The sequence below is a fragment of the Rattus norvegicus genome, chromosome 6 (assembly GCF_021556685.1).
Source record: "Rattus norvegicus strain SHRSP/BbbUtx chromosome 6, alternate assembly SHRSP_T2T, whole genome shotgun sequence".
NCBI lineage: Eukaryota > Metazoa > Chordata > Mammalia > Rodentia > Muridae > Rattus > Rattus norvegicus.
The window spans coordinates 15837595-15855626 of record NC_141539.1 but is presented as its reverse complement, the minus strand read 5'-3'; the positions used below and the strand labels follow the sequence as shown (position 1 = coordinate 15855626).

Genomic DNA, 18032 nt, shown 5'->3' with positions numbered 1-18032 from the left:
GGGTCCCAAGTGCGCTCTGCCACCGGATTTGCTTGACCACGCTTAACTCACGTAGTTGCCGGGCGGGTGTTAGCTGTACACCGCTCTGGGGTGGGGAAGCATAGTCTGAGCGTGGGATACAGCTGGAGCTGGCTCGGGGGTCCCAGGCCTGCAAGGAAGCCGGCCGTCAGGTTCTCAGGCTCTCGGGCATCCAGGAGCCACTGGAAGAGCCTCAGAAGAGCTGAGAATGGAATGGGGCCCTGCGGGGCTGGATCTAGCCTGGGACCAAGGGGAAAAGGGTTTGGGGGCTCCAGCTGGCCCCTAGGGGAAGAGTCCTTGGCTTGGCAGTGGCAGGCTTGAGCTTGGTGGCTTCTGCAGCTGGGAGTGCGGGAGGCTTTCTTCTGAAGATTAGACAGCAGCTCCGTAGGCAAAGACCTCTGTGGCCCCTCATGGTGGATCCTGATAAAGAGACACAGTCTGTGGTTTTAAGGCATTTATTGTTATAGAGGAAAGTGGATGAGTAAAATTGTACCCCACTTCTCAGAGTGGGTCTGAGATTAAATACCTTTTGCAGGGAGGAGTGTCTGGGAAGGACAGTTCATTGGCTAAGTCTCCAGGCCTTTAGGAACCTCATTATAATGGAGGTCTATCTATGGAGAGCCTATGTGACTGTGGTCATGTCCTCTACCTGTGGAGGGGCTTGGGGCGTTGACCTCATGTAACTGATGGTCACAACTCTATGGATGGCTATACTTGCGACCCTCCTGGTTTCTTGGGAGTCAGGTGAAATGCCAACCGTCCTTTTCAGGGTCACAGGGGTTCAAGCCTCCTCAACCAGAAACCAGGGTGCCTTTCACTGTCCCATATCATGGGCTAGAATATTACATTAACCAAATGACAGCAGCAGGCAGCAGTCCCAGTGAATCTTCGCAGCACATTGTGTGCTTGAAGAAAATCTAAAATTGCTATGTATGGTGGATGCTCTTAACGGAGCCAGATAAGGAAAACTAACTCCACAGGGCATTTTATTAGCAGGCTTCTACCTTTTGTCCTGAGCCAAGGTATGTGTTCTTATCTCTCATTAATCAGCTACCTATCCACTTACCTCCCTACCTACCTAATTAAAGAGCAGTTGATTATAAGATGACATCATTAAGCAAAGGTTATAATTAAGCCCATCATCATCATCATCGTTGTTGTCATTATTAATATTATTGTCATTATTATAATTTTTGCTCACAACTTCTGGTAAGGCAGAAAAATGAAGACAACAGGCAGGAGGCTGGAGAGATGGCTCAGAGGTTAAGAGCACTGACTGCTCTTCCAGAGGACCTGATTCAATTCCCAGCACCCACATGGTGGCTCACAACCATCTATAATGGGATCTGATGCCCTCTTCTGGCCTGCAGGTGTATGCAGTTAAAACATTCATACACATAGAATAAATCTTAAAAAAAAAAAAAAGACAACAGGCAGTATTATTAGCTGGTTTTCTCAAAGAGCACTAGTTGTCTCTCTGAGAGTTCTTGAAGCCACCTTACTGATTGTAATATACTATGATGTAAGCATCTCTGCGAGGTGATTCTAGGAAAACCCCAGGTTAAAACACCTTCCTCCCCATCAGACCCTCTGTCTTCATAGGTGAAGCTCACCTATTCTAAAAGAGCTCACTGAACAGGCCATGTGTCAGGTTGGGATGGCTCAGCCAGTCCACGTCCATCCCAAGACCTTAGCTCATGTGAATCTTTTGACTCTTCCAGTCCTGGGTCAGTGTAGGAACGACGACCAGGAACAACTGATCGGTTGATCGATTGGTCACTGGAATCCTGCAGCGGCCTAACAGTAATTCTGAAGGACAGAGACAGCATGGAAACAAAGTTAAATGCTGACATCCCATAAGCAGATGTGGTACAGATAGGCAGCAAGCTCTCCCTTCATCAAGAATGTCTGAAGCATTTGTGCAGTTATATTTACAGGGATTTTGTAATTATTTTGGTCTACGGTAAAATTTTGTTTGCTAAAATGGGTGAGAGAAACAGTTACTGTCCACTAGACTTTTTTTTTTTTAAATAATTTATTTCTCTTTATTTTCTGTCCATTGGTGTTTTGCTTGCCTGTATGTTGTGAGGGTGTCAGATCTTGGAGTTACAGACAGTTGTGAGCTGCCATGTGGGTGCTGGGAATTGAACCTGGGTCCTCTGGATGAATAGTCAGTGCTCTTAACTGCTGACTCATCCCTCCAGACCCTGCTCACTAGTTTTTTTTTTTCAAGTTACCCATATAAGAAGTAATGCAATATTAGGGATTGTGAGTATCTGTCACTCACAAGCCCCTTGTGCACCAAAGCTTCCAGGACCATCATTGAGCAAGTATCTCCTTAGGTCAAGTCGTCTGCAAAGACATGGAACAGGGTCGGGGTGAAATGATCCTAATATCATGCTGTCCTGCTTTCCCCAGGACACAGTGACCCGCTACTCAGAACTGTACCACGACTTCACCACTACCCAGGTGGGAATGCATGACCTTGTCCGGGACTTCCGGCAGACCATGAACCAGTTCAGCCGGGAGCCTGGCAGATACCGGTAACCATAGGCCCGACTTATATTATAAAAAGGCCTGCATAACTACAATTGTATTTTATTATTGTTTTGTGTGTATGTATGCAAAATGTGTGTGTGTAACGGCATGTGTGTCATGGTGCACACGTGGAGGTCACAGAGTAACCTTGTGGTTCTCCATCTCTACCTCTGTGTGAATTTTGTACCCGTGAGTGTGGTGCCTTCATAGGTGAGAAGAGGGTGCTGATTCCCCGGAGGAGTTACAGGTCGTTGGGTCACCTGGCATGGGTGCTGGGACGTGAACTTGAATCCTCTTCAGGAGCGCTTTGAATTTGTATTTCTCCAGCCCCATGAGCTGTTATTTTCATCGATATTGCTGGGATTATGTTTCTTGGATAGTGTGGGCTCAAACATTCCAACTGGATTGTTGACAGATCCCTGTGGTTAGCACAGCTTCGAGATCAAGGAGTCCTGCTCTGTAGCTTGGTGACCTTGGGGTTGTCTGTTAGCAGGAATGGGTTTTCTCACAAACAATGGTAACGAGACTTAGAGAACTATTGTGAGAACAGATGAGATAATATATGTAAATCCCTTATGATAGTATCTGGCATGTAAGAAACACGGTGAAGTTCTAAGTTAAGATCCCTAATATGAAAATCTAAAGATTCTGGGGACATTTTGAATTTCTCACTTTGGAGTAGGGTCTCTGAGCCAGTAAAGCTCTATAGAGCTATTCTAAGAATGCAAAATTTTACAAAATTTGAGATCTGTCTAGTCTTAAGAGCCCTGGATAAAGGGTATACCTTGTATCACTAGGTAGCTAGCCTGACAGACTTGTGAGAGCAGCTAAGAATCCCTTGGAGAAGGACTGGACCCTGAGAGTAATGACAGGCGGGAGTGACTCACCACAGACCGACTGTGGTACTCAGGGGACACAGGCAGATCTCTGAGACTGAGGCCAACCCCGTCTACAGAGAGGGTTCCAGGACAGCCAGGGTAACAGAGAAACTGTCTGAGAAGGAGGGGGAGGAGGAGGAAGAGAAGGAAGAGGAGGAGGAAGAGAAGGAAAAGGAGGAGGAAGAGGAGGAAGAGGAGGAGGAAGAGGAAGAAGAGGAGGAGGAGGAGGAGGAGGAGGAGGAGGAGGAGGAGGAGGAGGAGGAGGAGGAGGAGGACTGGTCTTTCCATCAGTGTGCCACCTCAGCCAGCGAATGCAGCACTGATGGGGACAGTTCAGGTGACTTAATCATTCTCAGTGTATTTTAGAGTGGGTGTCAATAACGAGGAGAAACCTTGTTACTGAAGGTAGAGACTCGAAGTTCTAAGTAGTTTGATGGAAATGCCCAAAGAAGGTCTTTGAGATGTTAGAGTCTTAGTTAGGTGTTGAAAACAGAGAGCAGTGTTGTTGGAGAACCACATTCTGCTTTTGTGTGCTGTTCTTTGGAGGGCCCTGGCCAATTACACATGTGACTCCCTTACTAAAAATATTTTTTATTAATTCTTTGTTATATTTGACTATATTCAACTCCACTCTTCCTATTAACTCCCCCAGAGCTACTCTCCATACTCACCCCTCCCAATTTTATGTCCTCTTAAAAAAACAGTCCACTCACGCACGTGGGAGCATCTACTGGAGTGTGGTCAGCATAGCGGGAAGCTCACCCTTAAAGGAAATGAACTCTCCTGCTCGTACCAGCCACCAACTGTCAGTGGCTTCTCAGCTAGGGGTAGGCGGGCTCATGATGGATCCTCACCCTCTGTGTTAGAATGTTGCCTGGCTCTACCCCGTGTCAGCACTGTAGCCACTGCGAGACTGTGAGTACAGCTGTCAGATCCAGAAGGCGCTGACCCAGTTCTTCAAGAGTTCTGCCTCTTCCAATCTTTCTGTCCCCTCTTCTGTGACGGTCCCTAAGCCTTGCAGAGAGGTATGACATAACTGTCCCCTCTGTGGCTGAAGCTCTGATGAAGTCTGAGACTGCGCTGACCTATGAGGGGCCCACCTTTCGTTCACAGCTCTGACTGGCTCCTGAGTTGTTCCCACGCTCGTGTCAGCAGCGAAGATAGCAAAGTGTGCCAACTCTTCCAGGTTCATGGGGACGGAGGTGTCAGCTGAGAGCACCGAGAGGACCATGGTGTACTATGGCCTGTCATTTATCCAGGAAGCTGACTTCCCTTTCAACAAGTACTTAGCCACACTAGACACTCTTTCCGGGCATACTGTGTACGAAGCTATCACATCCTGGATGGAAAACATGCCGGAAGGAAAATGGCCCAACTGGATGGTGAGCCCTCATGCATAGCACACAGTGATCTGTTGCACTTCTGGGACAGTCACCTCTACTGTGCACCTTTGTCCCTAAGTGACCTTACTCAGTTCTAGTGCTTAAGTCTGTCCTAGCTTCTGATAGGCTTGTCTTAGTTAGGGTTTCTATTACTATGACGAAACACCATGACCAAAAAGGAAATTGGGGAGGAAAGGAGGAAATTTGCTTTACATTTCTCTACTGCAGTCCATCACTGGGGAAGTCAGAACAGGAGCTTAGACAGGGCAGGGACCTGGAAGCAGGAGTTGATGCAGAGGCCATGGAGGATGCTGCCCATGGCTTGCTCAGATTGCTCTCTTATAGAACCGGGGCCACCTGCCCAGGGATGATGGCACCACACACACATAAAGGGCTGGGCCCTCCTCCATCAATCATTAATTAAGAACATGCCCTACAGGCTTGCCTACAGCCTGGTCTTATGGTGGCATTTTCTCAACTGAGGTTCCTTTCTCTCAGATGACTTTAGCTTGTGCCAGTTGGCATGAAAATGTCAGCACATGGCTCTTATAATGAAGACAAGGACATTATCCACACAACTAGATCAATACTTAATGAATATTTATCTGTGCTTAGAACTCCACTAATCTTGGCCAGGGATGGCTGTCAAACCTAATTTTATCCTAAATTCCAGCTTATGATTCACAGAGATTCTGGAAGGCTCTTCCCTTTCTACACATGGTCTGTGCTCCTAGGCTGTGAAGCAACAGTGTATCTGTATGGCACCCTGTAGGTATCTGAACCCTGGTGAGCACTAGTGTCTAAACACAGGGTGGGTACACACTACAACATGATACACAGGTAGAAACTGGCGTAGGGCTCTTCCGGGAGTGGAGCAGCAGGTGTTGACTTGGAGGTCAACAAGCAAGGACTGTATGTGAATGAACAGGACATTCCTGGCCACCACAGCAGTTTACTGTCTTCATTGCCACCACGTCAGAGACACCATGCCCTTTGCCCTCACATGCACTACATTTACACACAGTCTCTTCACTACAAAATTAATCTTTCTATCTTTCTTTCTTTCTTTCTTTCTTTCTTTCTTTCTTTCTTTCTTTCTTCTCCTTCCTTCCTTTCTTTCTTTTTCTTCTTTTCTTTTCATTCATTTTTTCTTTTTCTTGTCCCCCCCCTTTTTGAGTCAGGGTTTCTCTGTGTGACCCTGGCTGTCCTGGAACTTACTCTGCAGCCCAGGCTGCCCTTGAGCTCAGAGATCCCTTTGCCTCTGCCTCCCTAGTACTGGGATTAAAGTGCAGCCCCACTGGTAGAAATTAAGTTTAGTTTACTATATTTTCTTTGTATTACACACTCAAGTATTTTAAAACTTTTTTTTAAAAAAAGATTTATTACATATGAATACACTGTAGCTGTCCTCAGACACACCAGAAGAGGGCATCAGATCCCATTACAGATGGTTGTGAGCCACCATGTGGTTGCTGGGAATTGAACTCAGGACCTCTGGAAGAGCAGTCAGTGCTCTTAACCGCTGAGCCATCTCTCCAGCCCATTTTAATCCTTTTGGACATTTGTAAATGTTGGGGTACAGGAATTGCCACACAAACCATATAAACACTGATCTCAGTTAAGCAAGAATAGTTTATTGAATGCACACCCTAATACTGTGCAGACCAGGGACACGGCTCAGAATTACCTGAACTATGACAATGGATATCTTTTCCTGCCAGCTTATAAAGGAAAAACCCCATAAAACCCACAATGAGCGCATACACAGGTGCAGGAAGTGCTGCCTGGTGGTCAGCTCCGACTTATGATAGTTTAGATATAACAATTCATATTGACCTCTGATTTGATGGGTCCTATATAAAGCTTTACGGATTTCTTAAGATTAGCAAACCTCATAGAGAACATTCAGAACAGACAGAACAGAGCAGGGTGAGTGGTCAGCATGGCAGATCAGTGTGGAATAGCTGGCCACGGCAGGAATAACGCAGGATAGATACAAACATTACTTAGCTGTACATTTTTCTGTAGATCTTTATTCTGTATCCTGTTCTCTTTCTGTTTTAAACATTTATCTTGCATTTTAATTTTAAAAGGAAAGGGCTGGCTAGCCATGGTGGCACACACTGGGGTCAGAAGCAGGCAGATCTTTATGAATCCAAGGCAAGCCTGATCTTCACAGAGACTTTCAGGCCAAAAAGGTTACACAGTGAGACCCATTGTGGATCTGTGTGTGTGTAGTGTGTGTGTGTGTGTGTGTGTGTGTGTGTGTGTGTGTGTGTGTGTGTGTGCTGGTTATTTTATTTATGTACATTTCAAATATTATCCTCCCTCCTGTTTTCCCCTCTGCAAACCACCTACCCCACTCCACCCCCCTGCTTCTATGAGGGAGCTCCCCTACCCTTCTACCCACTTCCACCTCACCATCCTAGCATTCCCCATATGCTGGGGCATCAAGCCTCCACAGGACCAAGGGCCTCCCCTCCCACTGATGCCTGACAAGGCCATCCTCTGCTACATATGCAGCTGGAGCCATGGGTCCATCCATGTGTACTCTTTGGTTGGTGGTTTAGTCCCTGGGAGCTCTGGGGGGAAGGGGTCTGGTTGGTTGATATAGTTGTTCTTCCTATGGGGTTGTGAACCCCTTCAGCTCCTTCAGTCCTTCCCCTAACTCCTCCATCAGGGACTCTGTGCTCAGTCTGATGGTTGGCTGCAAGCATTTGCCTCTGTATTTGTCATCCTCTGGCAGAGCCTCTCAGGAGACAGCTATATCAGGCTCCTGTCAGCAAGCACTTCTTGGCATCAGCAATAATGGCTGGATTTGGGGTCAGCAGATAGGATGGATCCTCAGGTGAGGCAGTCTCTGGATGATCTTTCCCTCAGTCTCTGCTCTACTCTTTGCCCTGTATTTCTTTTAGACAGGAGCAATTCTGGGTTAATATTTTTGAGATGGGTGGGTAGCCCCATCCCTCAAACAGGGGCTGTGCCTAACCTCTGGATATGATCTCAACAGGTTCTCCCTCCCTTTTGTGGGGTATTTCAGCTAGTGTCATCCCCTCTGGGTCCTGGGAGCCTCTTGCTTTCCTGGTGTCTGGGGCTTTGTAGTGGTTACCCCCACTCCCCCATCCCCCACTGCTATTACATCTCAGTTCAATTTCTTTACCCTCTGTACTTCTCCCCTGTCTCCTCCCATACCTGATCCTGCCCCCCTTTTCCCTCCCCCTACTCTCTCCCTACCAGGTCCCTTCCTCCCTCCCTCTACCTTCCATGATTATTTTGTTTCCTCTTCTAAGTAGGACTGAAGCATCCTCACTGTGGTCTTTCTTCTTCTTGAGCTTCCTATGGTCTGTGAATCTTAACTGCTGGGCCCTTTTTTCTTGAGATTTCTTTCATGCACACACTGTGCATGATATGTCCCACAGGCCTCAGAAATGCTGCTCAGTTGTCCCCATTCTTCTCCTTGTTTTCAGCTTAGCTGTTTCAGCTGACCCGATTTCAAGCCTTCTGAGGCCACTAGCAATTCAAAACTGTCAGGCTTTCTTAGGGAAACTTCAGTTTCTGTCCTTGTGCTTTTCAACTCCGAACATCCTAGTCGATTCTTTTCAGAATTATCTGTATTCGTGTGTGTGAGACATGATCCTCATGCTTGCAGTTCTTAGCTACAGCCTAAGGTCTCTGGAAATATATGACACATATGTAGGACACGTATAGAGAGGACACATACATATGACACATATGTAGGACATGTATAGGGAGGACACATACATACGACACATATATAGGGCACGTATAGGGAGGACACATACATGTGACACATATGTAGGACACGTATAGGGAGGACACATACATATGACACATATGTAGGACACGTATAGGGAGGACACATACATATGACACATATGTAGGACACGTATAGGGAGGACACATACATATGACACATATGTAGGACACGTATAGAGAGGACACATACATATGACACATATGTAGGACATGTATAGGGAGGACACATACATACGACACATATATAGGACACGTATAGGGAGGACACATACATATGACACATATTTAGGACATGTATAGGGAGGACACATACATATGACACATATAATGACATATATGTGACACACACGTGATTTAAAGGCTTTGTTAGTAAGCCTAAGTGTTTTTCATGTCATTTATAAATTTTACATATATAAAACTAAACAGTATAACAGTCTTTTAAAAATTTTTATAATTCAGTGTTTCTTTTCTAATTTTGTTTCTTTGTTTATTTGTTTCTTTCTCTCCCCCCCCCCCCTCTCTTAGTCAGGGTTTCTCTGTGTAGCCCTGGCTGTCCTGGCACCACTCTGTAAGAACGAGCTGCTTTGAACTCACAGAGATTCACCTTCCTCTTGCATTAAAGGCATATTTTTAAAATTTTGGTTTAGTTTTCTTTTTCTTTTTAGTCTTAGCAACATTTTCCATCAACTTTCCCATATTTATGCTATGCCATATTTTTGTTACTTTGCATGTCAGGGTTTTGTTGTTGGGGAGACCTGTTATTTTAGTATAAAATACAGTATATTACATAGAGGTATAATAGGGTAATTCTAGAAATGGTATTTTTCTTTTGTGTAGTGTTTGTTGTCTTGTCTCTTAGATGTGTTCTATGAAGTTTGTGTTCTTTGTTTTTGTGTGGCCAGAGAAGTCTCTGCTTTGTAAATTAATAACTGGAGATGCTTTTAAAAAATACATTTTTCTTTTGATTTTTTGAATTCTGTGTATGTGTATATGTCTGATGTGTGCGTGAGCATGAGTCCAGTGCCTGTGGGGGTCAAAGAGGGTGTTCAATTCATGGAGTTGAAGTTATAGGTAGATGTGAGCGGCCTTGGGAGCCAAATTCCAGTCTTTGCCACTAGCCCCTCAGCCATTTCTCCAGCCTTGGGGAGAGTCTTGAGATGCCGTGAACTGAGGATCTCCCTGCCATTGTTGAGGGGTTCTTTGTGTGCAGGGGAAAACTTCCAGCACAACCTCACAACTCTGCTTCAGTCTTCACTGTCTACTTTTGCTGAGCCTTAAGTCAGTGGAGATGAAAGATTACACAGAGTCTTCCAGGGCCGTCTGGGATGCTGGAGGACCTCTTCATACAAAGGAAGGTTTGCAGACCTCTCTTGGGCATCTATGACATCACTCCCCAAGTGTTTCTTCTGGTTCTTCTGGGCCTTAGTTTAGCCTCGGATGGTATAATGTTATGGACATACAAAGGCAAAATGTTGTCACAAATGTTATGAGGAATGAGACTCCAGCTGTTTGCATTGTTAATCCTGAGTTAGCTTAGATAAACAATCAAGGGAAAGTGAGCTGCCGGGAAGTTTACATAGTAGCAGTTTCCAGACAATGCAGCATCCATTGAACGTTAAACCCATGCATCTCTGCCCAAGGCTGTCACCCCTCTGTTTTCAGCTGAGGCTTGTGAGATTGTAGAGCATATCATGGACTTAACCAGAGGGGAATTAGGGAAAGTTAAGACACTATTGATACAAAACCCACTGTTCTTTGCTGAATAAGTTAATTGCCAGTGGAATTGCCTTTAGTTCATTTTAAGCATTCTGAAAAATGTGGAATTTTTAGTTTTTGCTAACATTTTCCTTATCTGGGAGATTTTAAAAATTGATTCATTTTGTTGGTGATGCTGGAGTTTGAACCCAGGTCCTCACGTAGGCCGAGCATGTGCTTCGCCAGTGACCTGAAGGTCCCTGCCTTCAGGAGCTGTTTTCTGACCCATATTCTGGCAGTTGTCTGGACCCCGATGTCACAGCTTTTAGGATGTTGTTTTAGCAGTTACAAAGAGTATTTTGACAGTTTCTAGTGTCATAGGTGCATGGGATTGTTCTCAGTCTGTGAGGTCAAGAGGATGTGTCCTCCTCTTTGAGTTACTCAGGAAAAGACAGTGCAATATCGACTCCGAAAAGGAAGAACTTAATCTGTGTCTGACGACTTCAGAAATCAGTTTGCCCAACACCTAAGAGCACTGAGAAGAAGACAGCAGATGACTGGGTTTTCTGGCCATAAAACTAGAGAATCACTTTAATGATTCACAAAGATACAATTATGGGGGTTACCTTAGCAGTTTAAGGAAAAAGAAAGATGCCTCCTTTTGCAGATTATAGCAATCAAGTTTTCAGCCAAAGGCCGTTTGTCTGGCATATTGTAATTTGAATATTGCCCTTTCTCTACGTTCCTTCATCTGTGAAATGGACACAGTCGTTGGCACCCCTTTGTGTGAGGGGATAAGAACGTGCTCTTTAAGCAGCAAAGTGCTGTGCTCGATCTGCCCACTGGATCCGGCCCGTTGGCGAAGTCATCAGGTGCATTCGTAAGCTTCATGTGTTCTGATATCAACCCGAGCATTTACCACATGGAAATCATATACAGTTACAGAATACATCAGAAAATGTCAGCTTAGACTATGCACTTTTTTTTTTCCAAGACAGAGTCTTGTTATGTAGTCTACACTGATCTCAAATTCATGACCTCCCCGGCTGGAGGGATCTATATCTTATGCCTCGAGACTACAAGCACAAGTCACCATGCCCAGTTTTGTAAATTTCTTTGTAAGAATTAACTTACCTTTTGTCTTGGTATGTATGCAAATTCATATATGTGTGTGCATGTTCATACATGTGTGTATGTATGTGTGTGTTTGTGTGCATGTTAGTACAAGGAGCAGAGTCAACCTTGGGTGTTGTTGCTTCTTAGGGCCTGTGCACCTTGATTTTTGAGGTCTCTCTCTGTGGCCTGGGGCTCTCCAGTTAGGCTGGCTTGTCTGGCCAGTGCCCCAGGGATCTGTCTCCCCCGCCTCCCCAGTGATGGGGTCACTAGGGTGTGCTGTTTTGCATGGATGCTGGGATCAAATTCAGGGCTTACAATGGTGCAACAGGCACTACCTGAGCTCTCTCCCTGGGTTCCCAACTTGCCTCTAGAAACTGGTTTTGGAGTTAGAATGTCAAAACTGTTGAAGTCTGGGAATCACAGCACCAATCACTCAGACTCCAGCCTCAGTCTAGTAAGCATAGTTATTGAACGCGCACCCCAAGATTGATTGATCAGGGCCACAGACCAGACTTGGGAAATGATTGTGACCATGAATATTTCTCAGGGTCAGCTCATATAGGAAAAACCTACCATGAGCTCATGTTCAGGTGCAGAGAGTGCTGCCCAGTGGTCAGCTATTTTGGCTAGCTAGACAGAACAGTTCTAATTGGCCTTTTGGTTGGTCCTAAGTGGAGCTTATGGTTGTGATATTTCCAAGAAGAAACCTCATAATAGAACAAGGTATGTGGTCAGCTTATACCCTGCTCTGAGTCAAGTTATTTTCCTGTGTCAGTAACAATGACTGGCAGGCATGGACCAAAATGGCTACAGCTATGCTGGGGGAGCAGCAAAAACAACAAACACACAGTCCCTGTCTTTTTTCTTTTCTACCTATTCTCTCTCTTTCTCTCCCTCTCTCTCACTGGCTGTTCTGGAACTTGCTCTGTAGACTAGGCTGGCCTGGAACTCACACAGAGATGTACTTAATCTGGGATTAAGGTACACAAGTACATCAGAGCTCTGCCTTCTTACAGGATTTAGGGCTGCCAGCCCAGGAATGGCACTGTGGGTGCACAGTGGGCTGGGCCATTGCACATCAGCCAACAGTTAAGAAAATGCCGTATAGGCTTACCTGCAGCCCAGTCTCACGGGGACATTTTTTCAATTGAGGTTCCCTCCTCTCAGATGACATTTGCTTTCGTCATGTTGACATAACACTAGTCAGCACAGTAACCAATGTAGCACAAGCTCAGCAGCTGGTGGGCTAAGGACCCACCTCTGGGCTTCCCCATAGCAGTGTTTTTCTTGTGGTGACCTTCAGCCCGGGGGACTTTCCATTTCAAGCAGGGAATAATTCTTTCATGGAATTGCATGTAGAGGTGTGCTCTTAAAACTATTTGCCTTTTAGATTGGCGGACCAGAGACTTCTCGGCTGACTTCTCGAGTAGGGAGCGAGTATGTCAATGCCATGAACATGCTTCTGTTCACACTCCCAGGAACCCCCATAACTTACTATGGGGAAGAAATAGGGATGGGAGATATTTCCATTACAAACCTCAACGAGCGCTATGACACTGTAAGTATGATGGGCTTTTAGCCGTGGGCCTCCATGACACTGCCAACTTCCCACTGCTGCTTCTGTTGAAGTCTTGGCCACGTTTCTCCCACTGTGGAGAATAAGGGTTATTTGCTTTCTTGGTGGTCAAGGAGCTCACTGAAATGTCACCTCCTGAGCCACATAACTGAGCTTCTTGGACAGAGCCAAGGATCCTGCAGGTCCTCAGAGGACCAGCGACTTTCTCATTATTCTCTCCCCGAAATACTTAGGGACTCAGGTCTGGTTTTTGACAGGTTAGCTAAGTGGTCAGAGCACTGTCTCCCCAGTTACCGTTGTGTGGTTGTGTTTGTGTGGGGATGCTGTTCTCACATCAAGTTGCTGAGATGACATCCTGACGTTTAATTTATGTACTCACTTTCACTTGTGTGGCAGTGTCCTTAATATTTGGTCAATTTAAACTTTTCCTACTGGTAGCTCACTCTGGGCAGCGGGGGTGTGTGTGTGTGTGTTCAGACACGATCGTCAGGCGGATACAGGAGCAGGCAGAGGTCAGGGTCAGCATAGTCTGGCTGCTCTTTACTCTGACATCAGTTTATCACAGGAGGATGGGGTGTCATGAATTGCTAGTGGAGTACTCTAAGATCCTCTCTTCTACTTTTTAAACAAGCAGTAGATTGCAAACATGTGGAAGTTCAGTTTGGAAGAGTGAATCACTGGCTCCTTTTGAACCGAGAGCAGGCACTGACGTGTCTGTGGATGTCGAGGCTGCTCTTCCACCATCAGAGCAGGGAGTGCCGACATGAGCTCAGAACTGAGGGGGCAATCAAGAAGTAGTCAGGAAGGGCCAGATGCATTTCTTCTAATAACCTGATCCTTGCTTTCTTTTTGGTCTTTCAACATAGAACGCCCTTCTCTCCAAGTCACCGATGCAGTGGGACAATAGTTCAAATGCGGGGTTTACTGAGGCCAACCACACCTGGCTCCCCACAAACTCTGACTACCACACAGTGAATGTGGATGTAAGTGTCGATGGACGGCAGTGTCACATGGACTTAGAACAAGGGGTGGGCTTCCTCCACCTTGGAGGCTTCCCAACATCCCGAGCACGTGGGAAACCCTGACTGAGACTCTTAGGATCGATCACAAATGAGTCTTGCAATTTTCAAGTTGTAAGGAGTTTGGAGGCCATTTCTTGGTGGAATATGGCCTACTATAGTAGTTCCCCCAATGAAGGCCATTCATTGTGTTTAGTTCTTCAGTCTATGCCCGAGAATTCAGTTATAACGGACTCCTTAAGAAGTCTTTACAGAAAGCCTACCTACCCTTTCTCTGGAACTTATTATAAAGTGTTCACTAAGTCTTAAGGGATAGGAGACATAAATGTGTACCTTCTAAAACATCAGGGGATGGGGACTGCATACCAATTGATCTCCACACCAATTTCTCTTAAGGAGAAATCCCTAATCAAAAGAATAATATAATTATAAATAAAAGATGAAACGAGGCTTCAGGGGGATGTTGAAACAAGGTATTACATATGCAAATAGGCTGGATTCATGTTAAAAGATGAAAGTATTCAGATTAGGTAGGACAAAATCCAGATATGAGATATAGATAAAAGAAAGGACACAAATAATTAACAATTCTGCAGGCCACTGTAATGGAAGGCTTGTGATTTAGCTGTCAAAAGAATGTTTATACTGACTTGATAGTTTACTCATACATATCTGTATCTATGAATACTTACATATGTGCAAATGATAGATATGCAAGGCCTGGCACTGTTTGCAAGAGAAGTGTTAGAAATGACTGTGTCTGCCCAACAGAAAGCTCAGTCATTAGATCATGGGAACGAATGGCGCATGGTAAGGAGCAGGGCAACTCTTTTTTTTTTTTTTTTTTTTTTTGGCTTCTCAAGACAGGGTTTCTCTGTGTAGCCCTGGCTGTCACTGGTCTTGAACTCAGAGATCTGCCTGCCTCTGCCTCCTGAGCGCCGGGATTAAAGGCATGCACCAGTATGGAGAGCACTACTGACATATAAACACAGCACAGGGTGGTCCACGGCACCTTATGTAAACACGCCTATAGATGCTTGCACTGGCACAGGGTTACCATTTCATGATACCTAAAAAAGGAGGGAGTCAGCCAGCCAGCCAGCCAGCCTGTCAGTCTTGTCTCTGGAAGGGACCGGGGATGGCTGAAGAAATCTTTGCCTTGACTATATTCTTCTTACAGCTGAAGCCCATACTATGGGCATGCATTTCCTAGAGAAAAAAATGACTTACAAAAGTGGGCTTGGAAATATTTAATAGCAGACAAAATAGAATTCAATACGAAAGCAGTATATGAGAGAAATGCATTTTCAAACGGTGATAAGCACTGACAAGTCCACCAAATCCCACAAGTCTTTACGATGTTAACTGAAGCGTCAAGATACATCAAACGAGGACTGAGAGAAAGGAGAAGAGAAAGGGACAAGCTCACGGTTACAGAGAACGAGTTCACAGGAAAGGAGAAGAGAGCAGTGTCCTGGGCCCCTCGTGTGAGCGAGTGGCACCAAACTGCTCTACATGCGTTATCTAAGCTACTGAGAGTGAGCGGCCGCAGACGCTCACAGACACAAACCAGGAACACTTCGTGCCTGATGATAGAATGAACATCTCTAAACATCCACGAGATAGTCATTAAATACGCATTGTTAGACATCTCCCGGGAAAGAACCACAATACCAAAGACGACAACAGCCCCACCCCAGAGACAAGGCTGGCAAGAGTGTCATGAGGAACATTACTGTTGATTTGGCAACAGCTACAAATCATTTGGCATTATGTATTGAATGTACATACGCTTAGACACAGCAATTATCTGTCTGATAATCTATCTTAACTAAATAATGTAGAAGGGAAGGGGTTTGAGAACGTCCGAGACAGGTGATGCTTACAAGGAAGGGGACAGAAGGCAGGTGAACCCGGTCACAGGGTGTTGTGTGCCGGACAGTGTCACCTGTGGGGACGAGGTGACAGAAAGTGCTTATGAGAAAAGGAGCGGGAAAGCAGCATCGTTAGGTAGGTTTGTGCAGCTGTAAAGTAAACCCACATCTTAAGGACATGAAAGCTACCTTTTACGGCCCAGCACAGAGAAAGCGAACACAGACTTGCTGACTTGCACTGCAGTGTGCAGGGTTACATCTATCACCAGTGATCTGACATCCATGTCTGCTGGACCCAGGACTTCTCACCACAGTGCCCTTCGCAGTGTCCTACAGAGAGAACCAAGTCCAGGTCCCCTGTGGTGGTGGCTTTTTGCTTCCAGGCATCTGACTTGAGGACACACTATTTACAGACGCTTTACAATGGGGCAGTTATTTTAAAGGGCAAAGAAAGCAAGGTTTTTCTGGGGGAATGGGGTGGGGATAAGTCTTAAAGTAAAACATTTGTGTGAATATTCTTTTTAAAAAAACAGGTCCAAAAAACCCAGCCGAGCTCAGCACTGAGGCTATATCAGGATCTGAGTCTACTCCATGCCAGAGAGCTGCTTCTCAGCAGAGGCTGGTTTTGCCTTTTGAGGGACGACAATCACTCTGTTGTGTACACCAGGGAGCTGGATGGCATAGATAAAGTCTTCCTTGTGGTTCTGAATTTTGGAGAATCATCAACTGTGCTAAATCTACAGGAAACTATTTCAGATGTTCCTACAAAACTGAGAATAAGATTAAGTACCAATCCAGCCTCCAAAGGCAGTGATGTTGATACCCATGCCGTTTCTCTGGAGAAGGGAGAGGGGCTCATCTTGGAACACAGCATGAAGACTCTCCTCCATCACCAGAAAGCTTTCAGAGACAAATGTTTTATTTCCAACCGTGCATGCTACTCCAGCGTGCTGGACCTTCTGTATAGCTCGTGCTAGGCAGCTCTGTAAGAGGTGGCCACCCTGCGTCTGGTATGCTTGCCATCACACATGCAAGGGCCTCAGGAATGGCATCAGTTCTTAGATATTTCTGTAGCACGAATGCATTGTTTTAGGTAAGATTCTCAAATGTTTGGAAGGACAATAAAATGTTTAAAAGATTACCCCCAAAATGCTAAAGCATTTATGTATAAAGATGCTACTCTTTGCTTTAGAGTGGGGTTGTGGAAACTGCAAGATGACTGACTTACAGCCACGGAGCCGAAAACTATTCACTAGCAGAGAGGAAGGCCACTGAATTGTAAAATTCTGTTAAAAGACTGATTGAGGGGTTGGGGATTTAGCTCAGTGGTAGAGCACTTGCCTAGCAAGCGCAAGGCCCTGGGTTTGGTCCCCAGCTCTGAAAAAAAAAAAAAAAAAAAAAAGACTGATTGAGAGGCCTGGCGTTTTCCTGCCTCATCCTCTGGCTCCCTTCTCTACATCAGAAGGAGCATGGCTGGAGACACTTGCCCAGATTCATCTAGGGTGTGTGTGCTGGTGGGAAGAGTAGGAGCAATATGGACACGAAGCAAAATTACACAAAGAAACAACTTCTAAAACTTTATATAATAACTTAAAAAAACCTCACTTTCGCTAAACCAAGTGGAAATAAGACTGATCACTATTTCCATTGTTTCCAGTCCCGGCTGAAGGCAGCGGCGTTTCAGACTTTTAGGTACTTCTTCAGAGCCTCGAAAGCATCAGTGCTGTCAAGTCCAAGTTCATCATACAGGAATTTCATCTGGGTTGTGATCTAAAAGAAACTCACGTGAGGGTTAGACAGGACAGCTAGAACCCAGCCTGGCTCCCTAGTCTTCCTTTATGCGAGTGACCCTAACCCTGGAGTCTTTAACAGTAAGAGCTAGCTAGTCCTTAGCAGAGAGCGCCCTCGCCTAAAAGAGCAGCCCGGGTACAGTGCCCTCCCCCTCCTTCATGCTCCTGGCCTGACATTTGGGAAGCAGCTCTCCCAGGAGCTCTGCAGCACACAGGAGATGGGTGACATACCTTTTTGTGAGAATCCTCAATCACATGGTTCCCTCCAGGCTGAATATCTAAAACAATGTTGGGGGGCTGATAGCCTGAAAGGATTAACACAAAAGCACTCAGATCTTCAGAAATCTGAGACCCGTCTCTCTGCCCCTT

General features: G+C 45.5%; 2 protein-coding genes across 14 annotated transcripts in view; one reads left to right on the top strand and one right to left on the bottom strand.

Moving 5' to 3' along the window:
- Window positions 1-17023, top strand: part of Slc3a1 (solute carrier family 3 member 1) — a 33612-nt gene extending 16589 nt beyond the window's left edge. Inside the window, exons 6-10 of the mRNA NM_017216.1 lie at window positions 2437-2561; window positions 4621-4816; window positions 12795-12962; window positions 13847-13963; window positions 16407-17023. Of these exons, the coding sequence (NP_058912.1) occupies window positions 2437-2561; window positions 4621-4816; window positions 12795-12962; window positions 13847-13963; window positions 16407-16850 (1050 nt within the window). The 3' untranslated portion in view covers window positions 16851-17023. The remainder of the gene's footprint in view (window positions 1-2436; window positions 2562-4620; window positions 4817-12794; window positions 12963-13846; window positions 13964-16406) is intronic.
- Prepl (prolyl endopeptidase-like) overlaps window positions 15235-18032 on the bottom strand; it is a 29970-nt gene continuing 27172 nt past the window's right edge. For all 13 annotated transcript variants that reach the window (XM_087552490.1, XM_087552485.1, XM_087552487.1 and 10 more), the window contains 2 exon segments: window positions 17895-17968; window positions 15235-17643 (listed from right to left, as the gene is read on the bottom strand). In XM_087552490.1, coding sequence (XP_087408616.1) covers window positions 17554-17643; window positions 17895-17968 — 164 coding nt within the window. In that variant the 3' untranslated portion in view covers window positions 15235-17553.